This window comes from Grampus griseus (genome assembly GCF_964374135.1).
Source record: "Grampus griseus genome assembly, chromosome: 18".
Lineage (NCBI taxonomy): Eukaryota > Metazoa > Chordata > Mammalia > Artiodactyla > Delphinidae > Grampus > Grampus griseus.
This window is the reverse complement of record NC_139012.1, coordinates 64414802-64433629: the sequence shown is the minus strand read 5'-3', so window position 1 is coordinate 64433629 and position 18828 is coordinate 64414802. Positions and strand designations below refer to the sequence as shown.

Here is an 18828-nt window from a genome sequence, read left to right as displayed (position 1 = left end):
GGGGGAGTAAGCCAGGACACAGAGTAACTGTTTTCCCAACTGACTGAATTCCGTCCTCAGTGTGGACACCCTGCACGTCCCTGCCGTAGGAGGTGCTGCCAGGGCTGGCGGCTGGCAGAGCTGTTCCTCCCATGGGGGATGAGGTCGCCTCCTTCCTGTGTCTGAGTGGGTGAGGGTGGGAAGGTAGGCGGGGCTGCCCAACACAGCACGAGGCTCCCCAATTGCCCCACTGTCTACGCCACCCTTAATCCTCGTGTGGAGCAGCGGGTAGCCTCAGAAGCCTAAACTGTGACTTAGTTCCCGACGGTTCTGCCGCATATAAAATACGGATGAGTCTTGTTTGCCCGTGAGTTTCTGCAGTCAGCTCTTAGTGAAGTCAAGCTGTTGGTCCAAGGGAGAACAGAGCTGCAGGAGACATGGAACTCTCTTACACCTTCTTGAAAAAGCAAGTCATGTTGCCTGGGAAATACTTTTCTCCCCTAGTGATCTGCACCCCACCAGTGCTGGAGCCATGGAAGAGGCAACTGAAGTTATTCCAAGAAAGCGCTCGAAGTTTGGTAGTAAAAGGAAGTGACATTTCTCCCCTGCCTCCAGGCTGGTCTCTTGGGGAGTGCACAGGGCCAAAAGGAAACTGCTCAGTGTGGGGACGTGATTGCGTGCTGGGCTCCTGTACGCGCCGGCCGGGTGTCCTAGCGGCACTGGGTACGCGTAGGGCCGTGTGCAAACATCCCCAGTGCCAGATGCCATGGACGAGTGAGAGGATGCCAATTGGTTTGATAGGGGTAAATAAACAAGAGCAAATATTTATACAGCGGTGTGCAGCCTGCTTAAGTTCCTGAAGGCTTGGCTGGCATCCTCTCCCGGGCTGGCTCGGGGCAGAGGGGAACCTGCGCGACTGGGCCTCCGAGTTAGCCTCCCCTCTGCTAGTTAGGGGGACGCTTTTCGAGCGTTTTCTTCTAACATGACCAGATAGCCTGGAGAAGGTGAACTGCTGTTGTGCGAGGTGAAGGTGTGACTGTGAACACAGCGATGGAGAGAGCTGGGGGCCAGATGCCCGGGAGCCCTGAGCCGTCCTTCCTGGTGACTCTGGGTGACCCTCAGGTGACCCTGCTGTCTGTCCACAAGCGGTGGTCCTTCAGGAGGAGCCCTAGGGTCACGGGCTCCTCCAGGCCAGTGATTTCGGAGGAGGAATGCTCTCCCCCATCAGAGAAGGGAGAATTTTCACAGAAAGTTTTGAATAAAACACAGGAGGTCAGTTCCAAGCAGGTGAGTGCCGTTGGAGAAGGGCTGAAAAGCCAGGAGGGCTTCTTATAAAAGCTCCAGGTTATAGATGGAGGTTTCCCGCGTGTCTCATGTCAGAGGGGCCAGGAGCAAGCAGCTCTGGGGTAGGGAGTGAGCCAGGGGTCCAGGGGAATTTTCCAGGGATTAAGTTCATGGTGGATAAATCTTGGGTTTTGTTGCTTCTTAGTTTCAGGATATTTTGTAAACGTCTGTGGTGCACAAGTTTCCCAAAACGCAAATCAGACAAAAGTGGATCTTTTCCCCCTTTTTATTTTTTAACGTGTTTACCTTATTTTGTTAATCTTCACATTTCAGCTAAATAAACATTTTGAAAGTGTTGCTGCCCAATGAACCCGCTCTTCTTAAGCAAACGAAGGGTTTGTTAACCCAAACGTCAGGTCATGTTCAAAAGCAGGGCAGTGCAACTAACGCTTTGTAAAAATGGTGCTGCAGCAGCATTTCTGGGTGGGACTGGTGGTCTGTGTGGGGTCCTTTTCATTGACATGAGTAGATGGAAAAAAAAAATACTACTTAGATATAAAGGGAAGTTTTCGTAAGTCCTTTTTGCTCCTTGAAGAGTTATTTTTGTTTCTTCTGGTGTTAATTGTTTAAAAAGTCTTTAAAAGTAAGGGAAATTTTGTGAGTAGAGATTTTTGAAATGTACTATGCAAGAGATGTTTGTATGTTGAAGGAGACTTATGAACATCCATTTATGCAGTACACAGTCAACTTTTATGTTTCTAGTTGAATGTCTTAAGATAGCAAAATAATTTTTTTTTTTTTGTAAAATGCTTGAGAATATTCCTTTCTTCTTTTTTTTTTTTTTTTAAATTTTTTGTGGTAAGGGGGCCTCTCACTGTTGTGGCCTCTCCCATTGCGGAGCGCAGGCTCAGCAGCCGTGGCTCACGGACCCAGCCGCTCTGCGGCATGTGGGATCTTCCCGGACCGGGGCACGAACCCGTGTCCCCTGCATTGGCAGGCGGACTCTCAACCACTGCGCCACCAGGGAAGCCCTCCTTTTTTTTTTTTTTTTGAGAGCATTTCTTTAAAATGTTCAAACTACTACTTGACAAAATTCAGCCTATATCTGAGGTATTTGAATGTGAAATATTCTAATGGTTTTTAATGGCCACTTCCAACCTCATGTGACGAGGAAAGCAACCTGAACCTGGCCGGGGAGCCCTTCAGAAAGAGGGCTCTGGGTAGAGGCTGTGGCTGCAAGAGAGTCAGGTGCAGATCTGCGCCCTTGCTGGCCTGTGGGACCTGGCAGGTGAGCCTTGGACTCCTCCAGCTTCAGGTTACTGGAATGAGAAGTCCTGCCTCTCTGGGACGTGAAAGCACCTTGTCGAGTACTGTGTAAACGCACAATGGTATCATCTCTGCCGAAATGATCTTCAGCAGGACTCCCAGCTCGGAGATGTGTTTGGTGCTCTCTGAATGTCTGGTAGAACTCTGTCAGCCAGTTAATCCATCTGAGCACAATTGCAACTATTTTTTTCTGAAGTTCTGATTGTAAAAGTAACACCTGCTCATTCTACAAAACAAATTTAACATGAGGCAAGGGGAATATGGAAAAATGTAAAGAAAATGAAAACAGCCACATACTTCAGCCATTTTGCCACTACACATGTGAATGTGTATACGTGAGTTTGTGTATGTGTACGTAGTACTATATACCTTCTATTTTTTACTTAATATTTTGTGGATATATATATACACACATACACACACACACACACACATACACATACACATGCATATACATTATATAATTTAAATTAATTACCCTCAAATGGGAAATTTGTAGTAGCTGGTTTAAGATAAGAACCAAACTAAATGTCAGTTACAATTGAGTATTTGTTCACTGTTACAGTGTATTGACTCAAAGTCTGCTATAAATCAAACTCTGGGTCTACTTGAGAGCTGTCTTATTTAGTACTTGGTATGTGGAAGGGACTTGTCACCTCATTTAATCACTATCCTCCTTTAACAGACAGAAACCTGAGATCAAGAGGTTAGGTAATCTGGGGACTTCCCTGGTGGCGCAGTGGTTAAGGATCCTCCTGCCAATGCAGGGAACACAGGTTTGATCCCTGGTTGGGGAAGATCCCACAGGCCGCAGAGCAACTAAGCTCACGAGCCACAACTACTGAGCCCGTGTGCCACAACTACTGAAGCCCGCGCGCCTAGGGCCCATGCTCCGCAACAAGAGAAGCCACCGCAATGAGAAGCCTGCGCACCGCAACGAAGAGTAGCCCCCGCTCGCCGCCAACTAGAGAAAGCCCATGTGCAGCAATGAAGACCCAACGCAGCCAAAAATAAATAAATAAATTAATTTAAAAAAAAAAAAAGGTTAGTTAATCTGCCTGAAGGATTTAATACCAGGTCTGTCTGAGGACAGGCCCCTTGCTTTTCTGTTGGGACAGGGAAGTATTTAACATGTTGGGTGAGATAGGGTTTGAAAACATCTGAGTATTGCAGAGCTGCTAATCCATGGTGAATGAAAAGTTAGCTTTTAGGTTATGCATTGTTCACAAAAGATGCAGGTAGCTGCTCTGAAGAAAACATTTCAAAATTGTGTTTGTGGTTAGCGGATTTGTGTGCTTGTGTTTACATTTCTCATACCACGTAGAGTATGTTCTATGCGGTTTAGAATGAAGATGTGATGTTGGGCAAGGGGTCAGTTTCTTCTGTGTTTTGGACAGAGGGGGAAGTGCCTTTCTGAAAGGCGTAACTGGTCTGGAGAGGCCATCCCTCCCTCCCACCTATGTTAGATTCTCCTCTTCGCTGGTGTGAGCAGGCTCTGTGGGCCAGGCCATGCCTGGTGGGTTTCCCAGGCAGTTACTCCACCACCACCCCACCCCGCCAGGAGCGCGCTCACCAAAGAGGAGAAGGCGGGGGCCTCAACGCCCTGGCCTGGCTCTTCTGGCCCTGCGTCTGCAGGCCTCCCCGGGGCTCTTGTTTCCTCTCAGGCCCAGGACAATGGCCTGGAAAGAAACAGGCTCCTACCTCTCAGAACCCCTTTGGGGAGTTGTGGGCAGCAGAGATTCCTGGTCCTCGATCCAGCTGGAGGGTGTAGGGAATATGCCCCTTTCTGCTCAGCACTGCCTGCCTGGGCCTTCTTACCCATGGCCTTCCTGACGGCTGTTGCCAAGCTAGGCCGCCGTGTTATGTGTCTTTCTCTTCCACATCGGGCAGTGTATTAGTCTACGGTAATAAGTAAGCTGTTGAGTGAGTGAACAAATACAAGAACCGGAAGTGATTTCTGTGGCAGGAGGGAGGGCTGATGTTGGAAACACTGAACTGATTGATGACTGTGATGAGAGTGTTGGGTTGTGGGCTTAACCATTTTAGAAAGCAACCTACAGGAGTCTGTGCTGGGTGAGGGTGGTCAGGCTGGGTTTTATTTTTGCCTAAATGAAACCAAGACAGCCCAGCTGGCACAGGCGTACCCCTGCTGAGTAAAGGAAAAAAATAGCTGAAGGGAGTGATCTAGTCACTTAAAGATGTCACTAGCAAATTGTCATGGAATCATCATCAACCGTACTATAGTATTATTCACTCTTCTAGAGAACTTGTATTTCTCTATTTTCCCCTAAAGTTAGTGTCTACTGGATATAAACATCATAACAACGTATAGAAATGTGGATCTCTTCCTCTAGAAAAACAGGGAACAGTGTATACTCTTACACGGTTCTGCAACTTTTCCCCCCTTTAATCTACCAGGGATGTCTTTCCATGTCAATACATGTAAATTCACCTTTTTTAAAAAGCCACTACATAAAATTCTATTGGATGGATACTTTATGTAACCTGTTCTCTATAGACGAATATTTAGATGGTTTCCACGTTTTCACTAGTGAGTGTACCAATGGACATTCTCATGTCACTGTATATCTATATGATGAAAAACCCAGAAGTGGAATTACTGGGACAAAGGCAATGGGCATTTAATATTTTGACAGATATTGCTTCATTGCTCTCAAAAAGGTTGTGTTCTACCAACATCATCTCATATAGTGAGTGACATCCATCATCTCATATAGAGTTTTCTAAAAAAAAGGGAAAAAATGTGTTTTTTTCTTGTGATGAGAACTCAGGATTTACCCTCATAACAACTTGCATACATACCATACAGCAGTGTTAACTATAGCCGTCATGTTGTGCATTACATCCCTAGTATTTATTTGTCTTATAACTGGAAGTTTGTAGCTTTTGACCACCTTCATCCTATTCCCCCTCCCCTCCGCCGCCTCAGGTAACCACAAATCTGATCTCTTTTTCTGAGTTTTTTTTTTCTTTCTTTTTGTTTTAGATCCACATATAAGTGAGGTCATACAGTATTTGTCTTTCTCTGTCTGATTTAGCATAATGCCCCCAAGGTCCATCCATGTTGTCACAAATGGTGGGATTTCCTTTTTTATGGCTAAATAATATTCCATTGTGTATATATACACCACATTTTCTATATCCATTCATCTATTGATGGACACTTAGGTTGTTTCCATGTCTTTGCTATTGTTTTTTTTTTTTTTTTTTTTTTGCGGTACGCGGGCCTCTCACTGTTGCGGCCTCAGAGCACAGGCTCCGGACGCGCAGGCTCAGCGGCCATGGCTCATGGGCCCAGCTGCTCCGCGGCACGTGGGATCTTCCCGGACCGGGGCACGAACCCATGTCCCCTGCATCGGCAGGCGGACTCTCAACCACTGCGCCACCAGGGAAGCCCTCTTTGCTATTGTAAATAACGCTGCTGTGAACGTGGGGGTGCATATATCTCTTCAACACAGTGTTTTCATTTCCTTTAAATAAATACCCAGGAGTGGAATTGCTGGATTATATGGTAGTTCTATTTTCAATTTTTTGAGGAACCTCCATACTGTTTTCCATTGTAGCTGTAACAATTTATATTCCCACCAACGTTGCACAAGGGTTCCCTTTTTTCCACATCCTCACTAGCATTTGTTATCTCTTGCCTTTTTTTAAAAAAAAATCTTTATTGGAATATAATTGCTTTACAATGTTGTGTTAGTTTCTGCTGTACAACAAAGTGAATCAGCTATACTTTTACATATATCCCCATATCTCCTACCTCTTGCATCTCACGCCCACCCTCCCTATCCCACCCCTCTAGGTGGTCATAAAGCACCGAGCTGGTCTCCCTGTGCTATGTGGCTGCTTCCCACTAGCTATCTATTTTACATTTGGTAGTGTATATATGTCCATGCCACTCTCTCACTTCGTCCCAGCTTACCCTTCCCCTTCCCTGTGTCCTCAAGTCCATTCTCTACGTCTGTGTCTTTATTCCTATCCTGCCCCTTGGTTCATGAGAACCTTTTTTTTTTTTTAGATTCCATATATATGTGTTAGCATACAGTATTTGTTTTTCTCTTTCGGACTTACTTCACTCTGTATGACAGGCTCTAGGTCCATCCACCTCACTACAAATAACTCAATTTCTTTCTTTTTATGGCTAATATTCCATTGTATATATGTGCCACATCTTCTTTATCCATTCATCTGTTGATGGACACTTAGGTTGCTTCCATGTCCTGGCTATTGTAAATAGTGCTGCAGTGAACATTGTGGTACATGACTCTTTGAATTATGGTTTTCTCGGGGTATATGCACAGTAGTGGGATTGCTGGCTCATATGGTGGTATCTCTTGCCTTTTTGATGATAACCATTCTAACAGGTATGAAGTCATATCTCATTGTGGTTTTGATTTGCATTTCTCTGATGATTGGTGATGTTTATCACCTTTATATGCATCTATTGGCTATTTGTATGTCTTTGGGAAAATGTCTATTCAGTTCCTCTTCCTGTTTTTAATTGGATTAATTTTTTTTGCTATTGAGTTGTATGAATTCTTTATTTAAATTATTTTATTTATTTATTTTTGGCTGTGTTGGGTCTTCATTGCTGCGCGCGGGCTTTCTCTAGTTGCGGCCAGCGGGGGCTACTCTTCGTTGCGGTGCGCGGGCTTCTCATTGCGGTGGCTTCTCTTGTTGCGGAGCACGGGTCCTGGGTGTGCAGGCTTCAGTACTTTTGGCATGTGGGCTCAGTAGTTGTGGCTCACCGGCTCTAGAGCACAGGCTCAGTAGTTGTGGTGCATGGGCTTAGTTGCTCCGCGGCTTGTGGGATCTTCTCGGACCAGCACTCAAATCCGTGTCCCCTGCACTGACAGGCAGACTCTTAAGCACTGCGTCACCAGGGAAGCCCAGTTGTATGAATTCTTTATGTATTTTGAATATGGTTTGCAAATATTTTATTCCATTCTGTAGGCCGTCTTTTAATTTTGTGGATTGTTTCTTTTGCTGTGTAGAAGCTTTGTAGTTTGATGTAGTCCCACTTGTTTATTTTTTGTTTGGCTGCCTGCGCTTTCCGTATCATATCCAAAAAATCATTGCTGAGACTCATGTCAAGGAGCTTTTCTCCCCTATGTTTTCTTCTAGAAGTTTTATGGTTTCTGGTATTGCACTTAAGTCTCTAACCCATTAGAGTTAATCTTTGTGAGTGGTGTAAGACAGGGTCCCAATTTCATTCTTTCATTCTACATGTGAATGCCCAGTTTCTCAGCACCACTTATTGAAAAGACTGCCTTTTCTCTGTAAAGTATTCTTGGCTCCCTTATCAAATATTAATTGACCATATATTATTATTATTTTTGAAATGGTTTATCAACCACTTACATTTCTTTTTCTGAGGATTATTTTAAGTAGCAAGTTCCTATCGTGCATTTGTAGATTAGCATAAATTATAAATATTGTTTATACCTAAGTCTTTCAAAGGAATATTTGTTTTCTGTACAGCTGGTCATACCTATAATTCTAGGTAGAAACCACCACCTTCATTAACCATTCTAGTATACATTTCTTTGTGATAAAATAACGACATTATTTCATCAAATCTGATGACCATGTGCAATTTATCAATAATAATAATTAACAAGAAGAATAATCCCAAGTTCGTTGACTTCCATCACATAATATAAATACCTGAGTTAACTTAACATTGTTTGTGTGATATTTTCTTCTAACCAGTCATAACATTGCGTATATCTAACGTAGGTCTTTTCATATCGTGAAAAGATCATATCATGAAAAAGTCATATCATGATCTTACCATCATTCTGGGAAATGACTAGGGAATTATGACCTTATGGTTCTCACTCAGACTATTTCATTCAAATGTAAAAAAATGTTCTAAGATGATGACAGTTGCTTGATAGTGACAGGCCTGCTATTTAAAATTTCTTTGTTTGGGAGAGGCTTGAAATATAGAGTGTTATCAGAGAAGATTCTGAAGCAGAAAAAAATGCCGTTAATTGATAAATGTCTGATGGAATAATTGTTACAATAGGTGTAGACCTACTAGAGAATGGACTTGAGGATATGGGAAGGGGGAAGGGTAAGCTGTGACAAAGTGAGAGAGTGGCATGGACATATATACACTACCAAACGTAAAATAGATAGCTAGTGGGAAGCAGCCGCATAGCACAGGGAGATCAGCTCAGTGCTTTGTGACCACCTAGAGGGGTGGGATAGGGAGGGTGGGAGGGAGGGAGATGCAAGAGGGAAGAGATATGGGAACATATGTGTATGTATAACTGATTCACTTTGTTATGAAGCACAAACTAACACACCATTGTAAAGCAATTATACTCCAATAAAGATGTAAAAAAAAAAAAGCAACGGAAACGGCTGATAGTGAAGCTGTGTGGAGTGAGATTGCAAACGGGGTTTCTGAGGTACTATTGGGAAGTGCTTCTTGGAGAGGTCTTAGAGTTTGTGAATTTCTAAATTTTATTTTTTTTGTGCGTGGAAAACAAGCTATGTTGTCTGTATGTGTTGAGGTTGTTAATTTTATTTGTTGTTAATTTGTTAATTTATTTGTTGTTAATTTTATTCTCTTTTTTTCTCCTGGGCAAATAATGATACAGTGCCTTCAGTTTTTCAGCGAGGGTTTATATTTTTCCTCATCGTGGTCAAGAGAGAGAAACAGGCAGTAAATGGTCATTTGTGTGGAATTTCCCAGAAAGTGCACAGTGAACAGCAGGGCTGGGGGTAGCCCTGCGGCCAGAGGTCAGGCTGGAGCCCACATGGTCCAGGCACACTGTGCGCCCTCTTCGGTGTTTGAACTAATGCCTGAGTTGTGGCTTGTTTTTTCAGTAGACAAACTGTAAGTAATTCTCACTGGAAGTTCTTTCTGGACCTCTGTGAGCCAGTGTTAAAGGACAGTTAGAAGGGGTTGAGGTGGGCGTGGGGGAATATGTACACGAGTTTTAGTGATTAGTTCTTATCAGTAAAACGGTGGAGAATAACAAGTTCCCTGCCTACTTCTCTGGACCGCTTTTGAAGATCGAATGAGGCCATGTTTGTCTTCATAGTCAGTCATTTTCAAACATTTATGGCGTTAGCCTTTTAAGACTTCTTAGCATTCAGACCTCCCTGCAGAACTGGGATGGGCGTTATTGTTACCTCCTTTTACACCTAAGAAACCTGAGGCTTGGATTTGCTCAGCCAAGGCTGGAACTCCTACCCAAGACCGTCGGACATCCCTTCAAGAAGTTCACAGCAAATCGGAATGGCCGATATTTAAACACATAGATGTGAAAACGTTCTTTAGAGGATAAAGCCATGTAGAAATATGTCATCTGTTCATCATTGCTGTCATCTTTATCACAATGATAATGTTATCGCTGCTTATGTCAGTGTGGTTTAACAAAACATTTTCTTCCTTGCCTTAGAGAAACTGAAAAACCACATTTGTTTTCTGGTATAAAAGTAGTACTTGGGCTTCCCTGGTGGCACAGTGGTTGAGAGTCCGCCTGCCGATGCAGGGGACACGGGTTCGTGCCCCGGTCCAGGAAGATCCCACATGCCGCGGAGTGGCTAGGCCCATGAGCCATGGCCGCTGAGCCTGCACGTCCGGAGCCTGTGCTCCGTGGCGGGAGAGGCCACAACAGTGAGAGGCCCGCGTACCACAAAAAAAAAAAAAAAAAAAAAATAGTACTTGTCTGTTTTTTCTTTCAGGTTTTACTAATTGGAAAGTATATACAGATAGTGAAAAATCAGAACGTCATAACTCACCCGTAGATAACCTCAATTTTATGTATTAATACCTAAGTATGTATTTGCTTAAATCTATGTAAGTACAGGTTTAACATGGGTACATTGATTCTTCTTCAGTGGAGGTCTTTCGGGGTCTTAGAGACCGGCACCCATTTGCCTGGTGTGGTTTGGGTGGGATCTTTTCTTGAGTCAGTCACTTCTGAACCTTCTTCCCCGTGTATCTCTGAAGCTCAGAGAATTCTCAGGTACAAATAGAGCAGAGGGACTTCACTGGTGGCACAGTGGTTAAGAATCCACCTGCCATGGGTTCGATCCCTGGTCCAGGAAGATCCCACATGCCGCGGAGCAACTAAGCCCATGTGCCACAACTACTGAGCCTGCGCTCTAGAGCCCGCGAGGCACAACTACTGAAGCCTGTGTGCCTAGAGCCCGTGATCTGCAACAAGAGAAGCCACCACAGTGAGAAACCCATGCACTGCAACGAAGAGTAGCCCCCGCTCGCCACAACTAGAGAAAGCCCGGGCGCAGCAACAAAGACCCAACGCAGCCAAAAATAAATTAAATTTTAAAAAAAGAAAAAAAGAGAATAGAACAGATACTACGGGTTGCAGGCCAGGCCCAGACCCAGGCCGACCAGTGATCTTAGCCACACCCTCACCTCCATGCTGTGCTCACTCACCTGGATGTAGCCTGTTGTTACCTGATAGGTAGTGTTGGGAGGAAGACGCTTTCCTCTACCTTTCTGGGTTCTTCTGGCTGGTCTAAGAATGAAGTTGACAAGAGACAGATTAATAGGAGAAAGTCAAACATAAGTTTAATAACATGAGTACATGGGAGAGACCAAGAAAAATGAACTCACCAAGGTGGCCGAAGCCCACACCTTAAATGGCATCCTCAGCCAAAGACAGAAGAGGATGTTGAGAGTGGGGAGGGTCGGTTAGGGGAAGTTACCAGGAAAAGCACAGTAAACAAGGGTGATTGTGGTCCACATTTCAGTCACTTCCTTCTCCGTTGATAAATCGAGTTTCTAGAGATTTGGTCAGCCTCCTCTTCCAGGGACAGAGCGGGACATACCCTTACAAATGGAGATTTCCCTTACAAATATCAGTGTTTCTTACAAAAAGGCAATTCCTACTTGGTTTTCAGAGCCCTTTCAGTGTCTGCTGTTTACCAGAAAATAACTCGCTTAAGACAGTATGCCAAAGAGATGCATTTTAGGGTGGTAAGTTCTGCTCCCCTATAGTAGTATGTGGCTGTTTTTCTGTTTTCTTCATTTTGCTCTTCGGTATTGTAGTCTCTTCCCCAATTAACATGGCTAAAAAGAAAAAGTAACCTTCGAATTTTTTTAAAAGAAATAGAAAGCCTGCTGGACTTTGGGCTGGATTTAGATCCCAGCTCCGTTATTTAAATAACCTTGGATGAACCTCTGAGTCTGTTTCAGCAGTAAAATGGTGATAAGAATATCTACTTACAGAATTATCTTGAGCAGTAGGGATATGAAATGCCATCCTCATAAAGTAACGCCGAGAATCATTAACTACTTGCTACTATTGGGTCTGTGTACATATGAAAAAATCAGGACCTTTCTGTATGTTGAATTCCATGAAAGTTCAGGTGTATAGGGTTGTATGGGGTGGAGGTTATATACTGGAAAAGTTGCAGGCACGTATAATATTTTTGCCTCATAAGTTGTTAAGGGTGTTCCATATCCTTCAAAGTGAAAGAAGTCGGGCTTCCCTGGTGGCACAGTGGCTGGGGGTCTGCCTGCCGATGCAGGGGACACGGGTTCGTGCCCCGGTCCAGGAGGATCCCACATGCTGCGGAGCGGCTGCGCCCGTGCGCCATGGCCGCTGGGCCTGCGCGTCTGGAGCCTGTGCTCCGCGACGGGAAAGGCCACAACAGTGAGAGGCGCATGTACAGCAAAAAAAACAAAAACAAAAACAAAGTGAAAGAAGTCTCAGGATAAGTGGGTGAGTGGTGTCCAGTTTAAGGATGTTGGGGATCCACCTGTAACTAAGGGAGCTCAGAAGTGGCGAGTGGTTCTTCCCTTGTACGTGTAGTAGCATTGCTCTTTGATTTGTGATCACAGCCATTTTCTACCAGGCACGTCATTTCTGGGCTTTGCAATTTCAGTCTGGCTTTGAAAACGTTCATTAAAACATACCACCCCATTTCCAATTTCTTCATACTAGACTGGCCTCTCTTATTTTCCTTTCCTGGCTCCATCTTAGCAAATCAAGAGTTTATATACCTTTCCCTATCTTTTTGTTTAAAAGCCCTGGTACTCTCAGCAAATTCCATGTGACCAGGCCGCCTAGAGAGGTGGCAAAGAATCGCAATTCATTTTTGGATTCCTCTCTGTGGAATTACCCTCTTCTCTGGTGTTTCCAGGCGCTTCTCAACCTCATGCCTACCGTACTAATAGTTTATTGAAAATTCAGAAGCCAGCCGCCTGATGTTGGGCCTGCAGAAGAAGTCCCCAGTGTTTGTCCTCAAGGAGTGTATAATTTAGTGGGACGTAGACAACACTGGGAATTCTACCACGTTTTCCCTGGACACACAGTCTGTACCCTGGGCCCACTCTCCAATGTCCATTGCTTCTGATGAGCCCTTAAACCTAGACATGTTTGTTTCTTTGAACTCAGTAGGGGAGTTTTTCCCCACCCCAGAGATTGTCTTCATTGAAGAACGGAATTAAAAGCACAGTATGTGCGTACACTTAAAAACGATCCAGATACCCAACAACTGTTATGAGATTGCTCCTAAACCAGCAGGTACGCTGGTGTTTCATAAAGTTATGTTATTTGCAAAGCTTTGTCTTCTGTAACTGCTTGTCTTTAGAAGCTTGCCTGTGTAGAAGGGAGACCTCTGAGTATTATTTGCTACAAACAAATAGCTTCCAACACTTCTGCAGACTCCTTTAGCAGGAACATAGAATCGATAATCCAGGGATTAAGAGCCAGCTTTGTGGCTTGGGTTTGGTGAGTTGTAGCTCGACCTGGGACCAAGAAACATAAGTTGGGTAGTAAATCATTAGGGATTTGTTTTTCCAACAGACTGGGTGATTGAGAGTTATGTCTTATAAGGAGGTAATTTCTGCTTTACTAAGATACTGTATTGAAGTATCTAAATATCTTTAGAATAGCTTCTTAGTTTTTCCTGTATCTTTTTTTTTTTTTTTTTTGGTCACACCATGTGGCATGCAGGGTGTTAGTTCCTGGACCAGGGATTGAACCCAGGCCCCCTGCAGTGGAAGTGCACAGTCTTAACCACAGTCTTTCCCCCTGACCTGCATCTTTTTTCAGTTAAATAAGTATTTAATTCATACCAGTTACAATCAAGTCACTGCTGCGGATCTCCTTTATTCTCACATTATTTTAACTTAATGTTTAAATTAATCATGTTCTAGAATTCGGTAACACGTGTACATTGTACAGTAAGGTGTACAGTGAAAAGTAACTCTTCCTTCCCACTCCTGTACCCCAGCTGCCTGACCCCTTCAGCTGCCCAGTCCACAAACTCTGTGCCAGCTTCTTATGTGTTCTTCCAAAGGTAACTCCATACTTGCATAAACATCTGCGTGTGTTGTATTCTTTTTCTCTCACAAACAGTGCTAGCATGCTGTGATAGACTTATTTTGGTGGTCCTCCCAGTGAACTCCACTTCCTTGTATGTAAGCACTTATGTAACTCTCTTCCTTATTGACTGAGCTTGGCCACGTGACTGGCTTTGGACAATGGTGGATTAGCAGGTATGATGCAAGCAGAGGCTTGCTAAGTGCTTGCACACTGGGACTTGTTCTCTGTGAATGCTAACTACTGTGACACTCCCTCTCAGAACCCAGAAACCCCCAACGGTGAGGTACCCAGCCTAGCCACGTGCAGAGGCTACATGGAAGAGAGCCAAGGTCCCTGCCAACAGCAGCCACCCTCAACCTGCCAGCCATGTGATGAATGAGCCATCTTCTTGCAAGTGGAACCTCCAGCCCCATTCAGCCACCCCAGAGATGAGCTTTACCTGCCAAACCCTGTCCAAGTTGAAAAACTGTGAGCTGTCTTCATAAGCCACTAAGTTTGGTTTGTCTTGAGCAGCAGATAACCGAAATACTAGATGCACTATATATTCTTTTTTCTTGTCAAAGGCTTACCTATTATTTATTTATTTAACTTATTTTTGGCCGTTTGGGTCTCGGTTGCAGCACGCAGGATCTTCGTTGAGGCATGCGGGATCTTTCGTTGTGGTGCGTGGGCTTTTCTCTAGTTACGGCATGCAGGTTTTCTTTTCTCTAGTTTGCGGCTCACAGGCTCTAGTTGAGGCACACGACCTCAGTAGTTGTGGTGCATGGGCTTAGTGGCCCCGTGGCATGTGGGATCTTAGTTCCCTGACCAGGGATCGAACCCTAGTGCCCTGCATTGTAAAATGAGTTCTTTACCACTGGACTACCAGGGAAGTTCCTAGATGTGCTGTATATTCTGTGCCTTGCTGTTTTCACTGAACCATATATTAGATACCAGTCTATTTCACTGTTTATAGAGTTGCCTCATTCTTTTTAAGAGCTAGATAGTATTCCATTGTACATTTGTGCAGTAATTTATCAGCCTCTATTGATGGACATTTATGTTGTTTTCAATGTGTTGTAGCATCTAATATCTTTGTTGCATGCTTCCTTTTGCATGCAAACAAATATATTTATTGCCTAAATTCTTAGAGAGTCACTGGGTCAAAGAATATGTGAATTTGTTATTTTAATAGATATCGCCAAGTTGCCTTCCCAAGAGGTAACATTCCCACTAACCCTGGGGAATGAGTCAGTGGGTGCCAACTTGAATGGTGAAGACCGTGTCAACCTCACATGTGAGGTGGGAATGTTAATATTTCTCCTTTAATGTTGCTTTTCATATATTGAGAAGCCATTTGCATTTCCTTTTTGATGAACTGCCTTCTTTTTTCTGTTGGAATGTTGGCCTTTTTCTTTTCGAAGGCGCTCTTTATATATTAAAGGAATTAGCTCTTAATTTGCTTAAGGTGAAAGCAAGTCTTTTTTTTCTCTCGGTTTATCTTCTGCCTTGGTTTGAACAATTTGTTTTCCTCTTATTGTGGTTAGATATACCAAACTTTTATTTTATAGCTCTGGATTTTCTTGCTTTTGGTTTGTCATATTTAGGCTTTCCCCACTCTGAGATTATAATAGATATTCTCCTATGTCTTCATCTAGTACTTTTATTATTTTGCTTTTTACGTCTTCATCTTTGATCTGTCTGAATTGTCTTCTGATATGTAGATTCCAAATTTATATTTTTCCAAATAGGTTTCCCAGGTGTCTACCCAGTCGTCCGTTAATACTGTTATGCCATGTCATCCTTATCATATACATTTCTGTATTTACACCATAGATAATTTCAGTATGTTTTTTGAATCCATCAAATTTTTGAGTTACTGTCTCATAAATTACTTAATTATCCCTTTTTCTCTATTTTAAAATATTTTTTTAAATTCCTTATAATTATTAATCCCAAACTAGCTTGTGATTTCCTCTGTGGATATACAAATGAATATTTATAGTCTGTTTTAAAAGTTATTTAAACTTTCATCTTGTGAAGCTGCTCAAAATCTGAAGTTGGAAAGATAAGCATTTTATGCACAGGGACAGAGAAGATCAATCCATGTAATCGAGCTTCAGCTGAAGATGAGTAGGCTTGTGTAGGTGTCGAGTGACATGCTTTTTTATCCGTTGCCATATACAAAGGCCTGTGCCCAAATGCCTGAAGCAGGTAATAGTACTAGTATAAAAACTATATCTAGTTAAGAGAGTGGTGAGGCTGGGACCCTGCGAAAGGGAAGTTTTGTTAACAGAATGGCTGAGGCCACATCATGAGAAGACATCAGGAAACTACACTTGAGCTGTGATACGCTAAGAAAATGAATCCGTTTAATTTGGTGAAGCACGTGTCGTTTTTAGGTAATGTCTCCAGCGGCCCTGAGCACCCGGCGGGGCAGGGACTCAGCCGAGGCAGAACAAGGCAAGTGCCTTGTTCAGCCCAACTTCCTGTTCTTCCAGCTTTCCCCCTCCCCCTCCTCTTGGTCCCCTTGGCACTGCTGTGCTCACTTCCGTGGCTCCAGGGGCGTCCTTCGAGACCTTTTTTCACAGGCACTGTGGTCTGGCCCCATGCGCTGGGAGGTCTGCATTTGGAACATGTGCCCTATGGCTATTAAGTCTAACCCCTGCTAAGAGAATGAGATGGACACCCCTAGAAAGAGATGCAGAATTAGGGTGTGGCCTATTCTGTGTATTTGCATTCCAGCAGGACGTCCAGAGTTTAAGCTGGAAGGACCAAGTCCAGTGGGGAGATTTCAGGTGTCAGCCGGAGTCGGGGAGGTCTTGTGGGACCTGTGCCCTTCTGCTGTGGGCTGCTGTGCTCTCTGCCTCTGTCGTAGGCCTGCCATGCTTGTTCTGTGCGGGTCAGCCCCATCGTGCTCTCCTTTCCCACAGAAACCTTCATGCCTTCTACCAAGGTGGGCAGTTGACTTCTGGGTTCAGAATCACAGAAAGTCAGAGCTAGAAGGAACCCCTCTGAACCCTTTCATATGATAAGTAATGTCTTTATAGATTTCCTCCCCTTTTTTAATGTTCTCATACTCTTGGGATGTTTGGACACCAGTGGTATTGTTTTCCATTTTCTCGGTGCCACACAAGCTGGGAGATTTTAGAAAATGTTTAGTTTTAAGGATAAAAAATGTTCTTTCTCTTCCTTTTAGATCCTGCCTAAGATTTCCTGGCCTGCTCGAACCTGGGAGCCAACGATGAAGCAGAGTTTTGCCTTTGACAACAATGGCTACGAGGACGGCCTGGATGGCGTGCACGCTTCTCAGACGGCCACCGGCACCATCAGCATCGTGGGCATGACCTGCCAGTCGTGTGTGAAGTCCATCGAGGGCAGGGTGTCTAGTCTGAAAGGTATCATGAGCGTTAAGGTTTCCCTGGAGCAGGGCAGCGCCATGGTGAGGTACATGCCCTCAGTCCTGAGCCTGCCTCAGGTTTGCTGTCAGATTGAGGACATGGGCTTCCAGGCCACTGTGGCGGAGGGAAAGGCTGCCTCCCGGCCATCCAGGTTCTCGCCTGCCCTGGAGGCTGTGGTCAAGCTTCGGGTGGAGGGCATGACCTGCCAGTCCTGCGTCAGCTCCATAGAAGGTAAGATCGGGAAACTGCAGGGCGTCATGAGGGTTCGCGTCTCGCTCAGCAACCAGGAGGCAGTCATCACTTACCAGCCTTACCTCATCCAACCCCAAGACCTCAGGGACCACGTGAACGACATGGGGTTTGAAGCCGTCATCAAGAACAAGGTGGCCCCCGTGAGCCTGGGACCTATTGACATCAGGCAGCTCCAGCGCAGCCACCCAAAGGCCCCTCAGGCTTCCATTAACCAGAATGGCAATAACTCAGAGACCTCGGGGAGCCAGGGGGTGCCCCTGTATCTGAGAGTGGATGGAATGCACTGTAAGTCTTGTGTCCTGAACATCGAAGAAAATATTGGCCAGCAGCCAGGGGTTCAGAGTATCCAAGTGTCCCTGGAGAACGGGACTGCCCAAGTCCAGTACGACCCTTCCCGCATCTCCCCAGGGACCCTGCAGAGGGCCATTGAGGCTCTGCCACCCGGGAACTTTAAAGTCTCTCTACCCGATGGAGCGGAAGGGAGTGGGACAGACACCAGGAGCCCCCAGGCGCCCGGCGTGCGCTGTGCTGCAGTGCTGGCCATCGCTGGCATGACCTGTGAGTCCTGCGTCCAGTCCATCGAGGGCCTGGTTTCCCAGAGGGAGGGAGTGCAGCGTATCTCAGTGTCTTTGGCTGAAGGGACAGGAACGGTTCTCTACGATCCATCTCTAACTCACCCAGCAGAACTCCGAGCTGCGGTGGAGGACATGGGATTCGAGGCCTCCGTCCTGGCTGGTACGTGGTTGATGCTAAGTTCCTTGGATTTTTAGCTTCTTTTCTGAAGAGAACACTGATTCTGTGTTCTTTTTTTTTTTTTAATTATTATTTTTGGCTGTGTTGGGTCTTCGTTGCTGCTCACAGGCTTTCTCTAGTTGCGGCGAGCGGGGGCTACTCTTTGTTGCAGTGCACAGGCTCTGGGAGCATGGGCTTCAGTAGTTGCAGCACGTGGGCTCAGTAGTTGCAACACACGGGCCCTAGAGTGCGAGGGCTTCAGGAGTTGCAGCGTGTGGGCTCAGTAGTTGTGGCGAGCGGGCTTCACTAGTTGTGGTGCACGGGCTCTAGACCGCAGGCTTAGTAGTTGTGGCGCACGGGCTTAGTTGCTCCGTGGCATGTGGGATCTTCCCGGACCAGAGCTACAACCCGTGTCCCCTGTATTGGCAGGCGGATTCTTAACCACTGCGCCACCAGGGAAGCCCCTGTGTTCTTTTTAAAAAGAGTACTTTGGGAACACCTGGCCCTTCTCTCTCCAAAGGAAACATCATCAT

The 18828-nt window shown here is 45.0% G+C and overlaps 1 protein-coding gene across 1 annotated transcript in view; it reads left to right on the top strand.

The window, feature by feature from the left end:
* Positions 1 to 1154: 1154 nt before the first annotated feature.
* Positions 1155 to 18828, top strand: part of ATP7B (ATPase copper transporting beta) — a 55776-nt gene continuing 38102 nt past the window's right edge. The window contains 2 exon segments of the mRNA XM_082675750.1: positions 1155 to 1266; positions 17110 to 18298. Of these exon segments, the coding sequence (XP_082531876.1) occupies positions 17155 to 18298 (1144 nt within the window). The 5' untranslated portion in view covers positions 1155 to 1266; positions 17110 to 17154.